Source organism: Eublepharis macularius, chromosome 13 (assembly GCF_028583425.1).
Source record: "Eublepharis macularius isolate TG4126 chromosome 13, MPM_Emac_v1.0, whole genome shotgun sequence".
Lineage (NCBI taxonomy): Eukaryota > Metazoa > Chordata > Lepidosauria > Squamata > Eublepharidae > Eublepharis > Eublepharis macularius.
Window position 1 is genome coordinate 71,835,721 of NC_072802.1, and position 9,763 is coordinate 71,845,483.

The 9,763-nt window shown below is 49.5% G+C and overlaps 1 protein-coding gene across 1 annotated transcript; it reads left to right on the top strand.

The window, feature by feature from the left end:
* The first annotated feature begins 3,503 nt into the window (after window positions 1-3,503).
* FICD (FIC domain protein adenylyltransferase) lies at window positions 3,504-8,588 on the top strand. Its single transcript, XM_054996506.1, has 3 exons — window positions 3,504-3,553; window positions 4,473-4,827; window positions 6,398-8,588. The coding sequence occupies exons 2-3, from the start codon at window positions 4,521-4,523 to the stop codon at window positions 7,477-7,479; spliced, it is 1,389 nt and encodes a 462-aa protein (XP_054852481.1). The 5' UTR covers window positions 3,504-3,553; window positions 4,473-4,520; the 3' UTR covers window positions 7,480-8,588.
* The last annotated feature ends 1,175 nt before the right edge of the window (window positions 8,589-9,763 follow it).

Sequence of the window (9,763 nt, forward strand, 5' to 3'; positions counted from 1 at the left end):
TGTGTGTGGCAGCTGGGGGGGAATTGGGTTTGTGTGGGGCTGTAAGGGGTGGACTTTAGGGGCTGAGAGGACCTACTTGGGGAGGCCATGAAATGGCCCCCCCAAGTGGGAGCAGTCTGAGCCTGGGTGGGGGGTGGGGGGAAGGGTGGGAGAAGGGCCCCAGAGGGCTGGGGGGCATTTTGCATGCAAAATGCCACCCCTGGCAAGACAAGCCTTCCCCAGCTGTCAGTGGTAGAGAAAAGAGCACCTACTTGGGGAGGCCATGAAATGGCCCCCCCAAGTGGGAGCAGTCTGAGCCTGGGTGGGGGGTGGGGGGAAGGGTGGGAGAAGGGCCCCTGAGGGCTTGGGGGCATTTTGCATGCAAAATGCCACCCCTGGCAACACAAGCCTCCCCCAGCTGTCAGTGGTAGAGATTAGAGCACCTACTTGGGGAGGCCATGAAATGGCCCCCCCAAGTGGGAGCAGTCTGAGCCTGGGTGGGGGGTGGGGGGAAGGGTGGGAGAAGGGCCCCTGAGGGCTTGGGGGCATTTTGCATGCAAAATGCCACCCCTGGCAACACAAGCCTCCCCCAGCTGTCAGTGGTAGAGATTAGAGCACCTACTTGGGGAGGCCATGAAATGGCCCCCCCAAGTGGGAGCAGGCTGAGCCTTGGTGGGGGGTGGGAGGAGGGGTGGGAGAAGGGCCCCTGAGGGTAAGGGGGCATTTTGCATGCAAAATGCCACCCCTGGCAAAGGAAGCCTGCCTCTTCATTTTTTCCCCATAGGAAATAATGAAGAAAGATGAGCAGCAGCATGCTAACAATATGCTGCTCCTTCGCTTTCTTATGGGAGGATGGGGGGACCTGCTTTGGGGGGCCATAACATGGCCCCCCAAAGTCCAATCTGTCTGAAACTTGGGTGGTTGTTAGAGAAGGGTTAGAGGAAGGTCCCCACCAATTTTGGGCTTATTCGGTGGGAAAATGCCTCCTCCAGGCGTCCTGGAAGACGGAGACATTTTCCCATAGAGAAAAGCCGAAAGAATGCCGAAATAATGCCGAAAGAATCCCGAAAGCCGAAAGCCGAAAGAGATTCTTGTTTCGGCTTTCGGCTTTAACGATAGAGAATCTTCTTTCGGCTTTCTACTTTCGGCTATAGCCGAAAATTTTTGGCTTGCACACCCCTAGTCTTGAGGAAAATGGAGGAAAACCACTGGAGATCATAAACTGCATTCTTGAAAATTAGGGACATTCGTAGACAGTAAATCCTCAACCATCCCCAGCAGCAACCCCCACCCCAAATTTTTGTAGAGTTTAACCATTTAAGGATCACAGTGATGTCACAGTGATGGTCAAAAACAAGATGGAAGGCCTATCATGTGATCAAATTGTCGACTAAGTGAAATCACAAATTGTGAATAAGTGAAATCACAAGTCTCAAATCCATGAATGGTGAGGGACTACTGGTCTTCTACCTTGCCTTGTACAAGCAATTTATCCAGAAGGATTCATCACTATCAGGAAAGAGAGACGACACAAAATAAAGAAGTTTTCACCCCCTTGCCTGAAGACAATAACAGAGGGAAACAGACGAATCTTTCTGGGGAGAGAGTTGCAGAGACTGGGCATCTTGATCAAGAAGGCCCTTTTTTGGGGTGCCACCTATCTAACCTCAGAGGGCAGAGGCACGCGAGGCAGGGCCTCAGAAGTATGGATGCCAACATCCAGGTGAGGCCTGGAGATCTCCCAGAGACCAGTTCCCCTAGCAAGCTCTATGGTACACATAGATGCTAGGTGAAATCCCTCCCCAAATCCCCCACAGGCACTGCCCCCGAATCTCCAGGAATTTCTCGGGCCAGAGCCGGCAACCCCACTGTCAGGAGATGACCTGGGTGGTCAGGTAGGTTCATATGTGAATATACAGAAATTTGGATTGGCTGGCTTGCGAGAACTCTTCTCTCTCAACTGTCTCTCTGCCTCAAAAGGCATTTTTCATTACGACAATGCCAAAATCCACAACTGACAGAGATTTTTTTTAAAAAAATCGCTTGCTGCCATCTCCTGGAGAAAGAAGACATTTTTATTTTTGTTTTCTAAACTAATCCCCCCCCCCACCTAGCAAGTTCATTTTCCACCACCCCACCCTCAGAAAACTGTAGTTTTACTTACCACCCCACCCCACCCCACCCCACCCCCTCCCCAATCTACACACCCAACTTAGATGTTTAGAAAGCATCTGTTATTTATTTATTTGTGGATTTATGAATTTATTTATTTCATAGACTGCTCTCCCAAGTGGGCTCAGAGCATGGAAAACCAAGTAATAAAAATCACATTTACAACATATTAAAACATGTTTAAAAAATTCAGTGCAAGAAGGTGGCTGCATAGTGGCCCATATATCATACACGGGAGATAGTACACATATGAAGAGAGTCAGCAGACCATCGCAGGGAACGGGTACAACAAAGGGCTGCCAACCCCAGGTTTATTATTCATTTGTTTCATTTATACCCTGGCTTTTTCTCCAAGGGGAACCAAAAGCAGCTGACAACGTTCTCCTCTCCTCCAGTTGTTCTCACAACAGCCCTGAAAGGTAGATCAAGATGGGTAGCCGTCTGTAGCAGTGTAAAAAAGCAAAGACTCCAGTAGCACCTATAAGACTAACAAAATTTGTGGTAGGGCATGAGCTTTCCTGAGCCACAGCTCACTTCTTCAGATACAGCTACAATGTGAGTCCTCTGTATCAGGCATCTGAAGAAGAGAACTTGATTCTCGAAAGCTTATGCTAAAATAAAATTGGTTAGTCTTAAAGGTGCTACTGGACTCTTTTTGATCTGTCCTTATATCATGCAGAGTGGAGTGATTTCAGACACTGAATGATAATGGCTGGTGAATGACAATGGCAGACGTTATTGTATAGGGTGGGGTATGCAGAGGGGTGGTGGGTGTGGAGAAATCAGCATCGGTAATGAGACAGGAAGTCTGTGTCTCTATTCAGTCCAGGTGGATGCATTGTCTTGAGCTTTGTTATCAGTTGCAATTCAGCAGTCTGGCATTCTAATCTCCTTTTGAAATTCCTCTGCAGGAGAACTGCTACTTTTAGGTTAACAACTGAAATGTTAAAATGTTAAAGGTTAAAATGTTCCGCACAGTCCACCCTCCACCCTGACTTTCTCCCGGGGAACTGATTTCTGCAGCCTAGAGCTCACTCCTCATTCCAGGCGAACGCCAGGCACTGCCTGGAGGTTGGCAACCACCCCATCTCGCCGGCTGCGCAGGATTTTTAAAACCACCCATCGCCGTCTCTTCGGCCTCCCATTGGCCGAAGCCGGCATTCCGGACGGACAAATGCGATAGCCAATCGCGGCGGTCCACGAGGACAGAGAGTCAAATTCTTCTCCCGCTCGCTGCGTTCCGGAGGGCGGGGACGGAAGCGAGACAGACAGGCAAGCTAGCCAATGGCCTGCGAGGGAGTGGAAAGACGAGCAGCTGGAGGAGGCGGGACAGGAAGAGATCGACGGAGGCGGGGGGCAATAGGGACCGGAAGCAGGAAGGCGGTGTTGTCAATGGGAGAAGGTGAGAGGCGGAGGGAGAGGCCGGCTGGAGGTGGGGGAGGGGGGCAGAATTGGGGAGGGGGGTCGGTGGGGAGGGGGCCGGGCTTTGGGGGGGGGTCTCTGGCTGCGTGAGGGCAGAGGTGGGGTGACGCCCCCTTGCCTGTGGCGACTGCAAACTGGGGAGGCGGCAGGGGAGGCCAGAAGCCCGCGGGAGGGGGGGGCAAGTAGGGTTGCCAGCTCCAGGCAGGGAAATACCTGGCGATGTGGGGAGTGGCGCCTGGGTAGGGGCTGGAGTTCAGCAAGTTGTAGCCCCAGGGTGCCTTTTCCTCCAAGGGAACTCGTCTCTGTCTGGAGATCATGGAGGGTGGGGGTTTCCGCACAGGGTACTGTGATCGAGCCCCTCTTCCGAAGCAGCCCCTTTCTCCAGGGGAAATGATCTCTGGAGATCAGTGGTAGTTCCAGACCTCCAGGCTCCACCGGGAGCCTGGCAACCCTGGGTGCGGGCACGAAACTGACCAAATGGGGGGTGAGCCGTCCTGGTAAAAGACCAGTCGCAGCCCTGGCAATAATATGTACCGGCCCTCAGGACAACTTAGCATCTCTTCAGAGCAGTTTACAAAGTGTGTTGTTATTATCCTCACAGTAATCACCCTGTGAGGTGGGTGGGGCTGAGAGAGCTGTGACTGACCCAAAGTCACCCAGCTGGCTGCAGTCCAGAGGAGAGGGGAAACAAATGCAGCTCTCCAGATTAGAGTCCCACGCTCTTAACTGCTACACCAAACTGGCAACTCTTCAGAGGCCCCAAGTGGTGCCAAGGGTGGGTCTTCCCGCCTGGGATAGTGGCCAAGAGTGACTGTGGGCTATTCAAAAGGATGACAGGTGGCTTGGTTGTGGGCCGGGGGCGAGGGAACCCTTCCCACTGAGATGCTTTCTGTTCCCAGACGACTCCTTCGCCAGAGGATGTGCTTCGCACTCACTGCTGTGGCTAGATGAACCTCGTATCGATGGCAACCGTGGCCACGGTGGCAGATCCGGAGCTGAAATGGCTGTCCCTCTGGTTCCGTGTCCGCTGGGCAGTGGCGCTGGTGGTCCTGCTGGCCTCACTGCTTGTGCTGTTGCTCCCGCTGACCTCTGTCGAAGAGCAGTGCCACGCCATCCTCAAGGGCCTGTGCTGCTTGAAGGGCAGGTTGGGGCTGGGCTACGTGGGGATCACCGGATACACGGGGCAGACAACTGGCCTCAGCGTGACTTCGGCTGGACTGGAGCTGCTGGTGCTGAAGTCCAAAGCCCCCCCAGGTATGTATGAGGAGCAGAGGAAAATGGGGTTCTGGGACAGGGCCGCTGGATTTACACAAGTCTTAGCTTTATCAGCCAGTTGCCGTTCAGATTTATTACATGTGTTATATTTAATGTGGTTTTATAATTTCCTTATGAATTGCTTTGGAAATTCATGTTGAAAGTGGCAAATCTCTCTCTGTAAAGACAAGTGTCCTGACTGACTCATCAACACCCAGCCCAAACCTCTGTACCTATAAACATGAAATTTGGGGAGAACATTCCTTTCATGATACAAACACCCACTAAGAAGGGATTTTAAGAAATTTGACCCCTAAGGGGGTAAAAAGGGGTAAAATGTGTTTTCCCAAAGGGATACAGCTTCCCTGGGTGGCTGGCAGGCTGCTGCCTGCTTGCGCCCCTGCCCACTGCCAGCTCAGCCACTTTTCCCTGATTGGGCCAGCCTTTCAAGGTCATTTACATATGCAGGCTGATTGGGGCTCACAGCATTCCACACCTCATCTCCTCAACATGCTTCACTATTCAAACACCTTTGTGAAACTCAGGTATTATGTTGTTATACTACAAAACCAACTAAAAAATATATAAACCAAAAGAATGCTACATGCTCATAAGTATTATAACTGGATTTAAAGTAGTTAAATACCTTTAGTGAAGCACGGGCATCAAGCTAGTATTACATAAACAGGGACCATAGACTTTACTACTATGTATTGTCTGTTGCTGTTAAGTATGATCCTACTGGGTAGTTCTGTGTTAATATGTCAGAACTGTGTACGCTGTGTTTCAACATTCGTCAGGTCTGTGTTGGATTTCCGTTGGTTTCAAATTTGCATTTATATAACCCATTACATTGTTTATTGAAATGTCTTTGACTGTACTGACGTATACTTCTATTTGTTTGTTTGTTTCGATTTCTATTCCGCCCTCCCCACATTAGCTCAGGGCAGTTCACAGAGTACTCTGTACTCTGCCTTGAGTCTCAGTGAGAACGGCGGACTATTAATAACACAAATAAATAAATTTGAAAGGAACAGGGTTCTGCTGCTGTAATGCGAACACTTTACAGCGACCTCATAAAAATATTCTCAAAGTTGGAACGGAAGTAGGGACAAATCAGAAATGAATCGGATCTCCAGGTGATCGGATCTCTCAGTATTTTAATTTTCACTTTAAAAGCAACTCCCAACTTGGATCAAGAGCAGGGCACTAGTGGTGGGGGATTTAAGCCTCCCCCTCCCCAACACTGTTTCCCTGACTTAAATCTCCCCTTCACTGTGTCCACTGATGCTATGTACCCATGGAGTAAACAAATACAGGTAGAAGTCAGATAACATTTTCCCTTTGGGCACTAAAAGCTGCTCTAGATCAGGGAAACAGTGTGAAAAGAAAGGATTAAAGACCCCTCTCCAAGTTTTAAATAAATAAATGAAACAATAGGGCCAATTTCTTACCATCATGGGGACCCCTATATCGTTTCTGTTCCGCTTGGGATGCTCACTGCAACAGAACCTTTGTTGTCCATGAATGCAATCTCCTGCTAATGCTAATGGCGGCGATGTCGTTTCAGAGGTCCGGTTAGAAGCCAGAGCAGCACTGAATCAAGCCTTAGAGATGAAAAGACAAGGGAAACGGGAGAAAGCTCATAAGCTCTTTTTGCACGCCCTCAAGATGGACCCAGACTACGTTGATGCCTTGACAGAGTTTGGCCTCTTCTCCGAAGAGGAGAAGGACATCATTCAGGCTGACTACCTGTACTCCAAGGCTCTGACGATCTCTCCCCACAACGAGAAGGCTCTGATCAGTCGTGACCGGACATTGCCCCTGGTCGAGGAGATTGACCAGAGATACTTCAGCATCATCGACAGCAAGGTCCAAAAAGTCATGTCCATCCCAAAAGGGAACTCTGCCCTGCGCCGGGTTATGGAGGAGTCCTACTACCACCACATCTATCACACCGTAGCGATTGAAGGGAACACTTTAACACTTTCTGAAATACGACACATCATTGAGACCCGCTATGCCGTTCCTGGGAAAAGCTTGGTGGAACAAAATGAGGTCATCGGCATGCATGCTGCCATGAAGTATGTCAACGCCACACTGGTATCTAGAATAGGGTCCGTGACCCTCAGTGACATTTTGGAGATCCACAGGCGAGTGCTGGGGTATGTGGACCCTGTGGAGGCGGGGAGATTTAGGACTACTCAAGTATTTGTGGGGCACCACATTCCGCCTCACCCTCGGGATGTTGAAAAGCAGGTACTTGAGTTTGTGCAGTGGATCAACTCTGAGGACGCCATGAGTTTGCACCCAGTGGAGTTTGCTGCCTTGGCCCATTATAAACTAGTTTACATCCACCCCTTTGTAGACGGTAACGGGAGGACCTCCCGTCTCTTGATGAACCTTATTCTCATGCAGGCAGGCTACCCACCAATCACCATCCGCAAGGAACAGCGGGCCGAGTACTACCATGTGCTGGAGGTGGCCAACGAAGGAGACGTCAGGCCATTCATCCGTTTGATTGCCAAATGTACCGAGACGACCTTAGACATGTTGCTTATTGCTACCACTGAGTATTCAGTGGGCCTCCCTGAAGCACATGGCAGCACCACAGACTGCAAGCAGACCCTGCCAGTGAAAACCCGAACATGAATGCTGACGTGGAACGGGGGTGAGAAATGTTCCACATTTCCAAACATCTCAAGGGGAAAAACCATAAAGGCACTTTAAGCATTTCATTTATTTAAATAAGATTTAAGTTAAACCTTATGCACAATAATGTTTTAAAATATTTATTATCCCACTGTGAAAGGCAGCGTGTGGTCCAGTTGGTCTGGGTTTTATCACAGAAGCAGCAGACCAGCTGCCAAGAATACTCCAGCACAGATGCAGCAACTTGAGATGGATTCAGATCAACCCCTTTTCCTAAGATACGTTCACGTTGAAAGTCACCTACTATTGACGGTCAAGTGGAAGGACCACCTCATTTCAGTGTGGGATGGACTACATAGCCAGCACTCACTGGGTTTTCGTTGCTTGTCCAAGGAACACTGGCTGGTGTATGTAGACTTCCCCTCCTCTACAGTAGTTCCACTTGAGAGTCAACTCTTGGTCACTTTCACACGCAGAAGGAAGAAGCTGTTAGATTGAGTCCACCTCCAGCTAAATAGCCCCCATTGTTGTTTGGGTGTGTGCATGTGGCAGTTGCATTCCAAGACTGAAACCATCCACCACCTCTGCGGCCTGAAGTATGGGCACTATAGTGCATGCTCTTGCCTTACTTTCTTTCCAGTGCAACCACTCCTGTGACACTCCTTAACCTGAGCCTGTGTACCTCGAGGCAAGACTGCCAAGGAAATCCGGGGTCACTGTGCAGAGGCAGGCAATGGCAAACCACCTGTTCATTTCTTGCCTTGAAAATCCCAACAGGGGTCACCATAAATCGGCTACAACTGGACAGCACCTTTCACTGCCACCACCTCAAGGGGTCGTCGTTTCTCCAGCAGAGGCTATGGGGAGTTGAAAAACAATTTGTGATGGGGGTGGGGGAGAGCATCTGCTGTTCCAAAGAAAAAGGCTGCACCCCACTATACAGGCCTGGAGATGGCGTCTGGTCTCAAGCTTGATCCTGTTCCAACTGACTTCAGGGTCTGGTTTATTCCCCTCCTTATTTAAAGGGGAAGGTATATTAAAGATGAACAATTTTGTAAAGCCTTTTTGATAGCACTTTACCCAGATTCGCTTAATAAAAGAAGGCCCTTGCTCCAGCCCTTCAAAGCCAACACGTTTTGTACTTCCCTGGGGATCGGGGCGGGGGGGGGAGGGTATATTCCTTGTACCCACCACTGCAGGGGCTAGTCACCTCACCCTTTTTAATTAAAACATTTCTAGCCCTTTTGCTGACTAACAGAAGGAATTTACTTGGGGACAGATTTTGAAGCGCAGGATTTCATTTTTTATTTATTTCAAATTTCTATTCCGCCTTCCCCACGAGCAGGCTCGGTATCTCACCCAGCAATACTTTCGGAGGGCAAGAGGGACATTTCCTTGCATGACGGGTTTCCTGGCTCTTCCCTCTTTTGCCTGTGCCTCCCGCATCCTCCCCACTCTGAAGTCTAAATTCAGATTTTGGAAGTATTTCACGAAGTACCTGTTAGGAAACTGATCAGATATAGTGGCTAAAAAAATTCGGGAGGGGCGGAGCAGCAGCAGAACTTAGGGCTCCCCTCCCCATAACCTGGTCAGAAGAGAATTGGGATTGGTGACACTGACACGGCATGGCAGGGTATGACACTCTACTTTCAAAACGGTCCTTTGGAATAGTTGTTTTAAAGGCACAGGAGTGGAAAATACTGTCTGTGCATGCAGTTCCTTGCACCAGAGTAATCCACACATATGGCTGGGGGCTTCTCACAGAAACAGCAGGCGGCTGTTTAAAGCACAAACATTTCCTGTAAAGAATATCCACCAGTTGTCATCCTTTGGCTTGTATCCCACTTATTAACAGGGAAAACAGCACAGGCAAATGGTGTGCATGTTGGCTACCTGTGGAGAAAAGCCATCCAGTAAGCTTGTGTGAATTCTTGTTTTGATAAAACAAGAGGCACCATCTTTCCTGTTTTGATGAATTGCACTAACAACAGAACTTGAGTCATGGAAGCCCAGGTGTACTTCCTAAGGAGCAAGGACTTCTACAGCGAAGGAGATTCATTCCTAAGGTGGCGTGCGTTGGACTGCAGCTTTCAGGACCTCAGACTCCATTATACAGAAGTTAACCAGCTGGATACTGGGAAGTGTTTTGTGGCACTGGTGAAACTTCAGCTGTTGCAGATACAATGACCACCTCCTACAGACTCAGTTCTACAATAAGGAAGAAGTTATTTGCAACTGTGTCTTCCAGAGGTTTCTGCAGATAGCACTTTGGTAACAAAACAGC

Excerpts from the sequence above, each read along its gene's own strand:
- FICD (XM_054996506.1), top strand. The coding sequence starts at position 4,521 with ATGAACCTCGTATCGATGGCAACCGTGGCCACGGTGGCAGATCCGGAG. Across the intron at positions 4,828-6,397 it reads GAAGTCCAAAGCCCCCCCAG|AGGTCCGGTTAGAAGCCAGA; the intron begins GTATGTATGAGG and ends ATGTCGTTTCAG.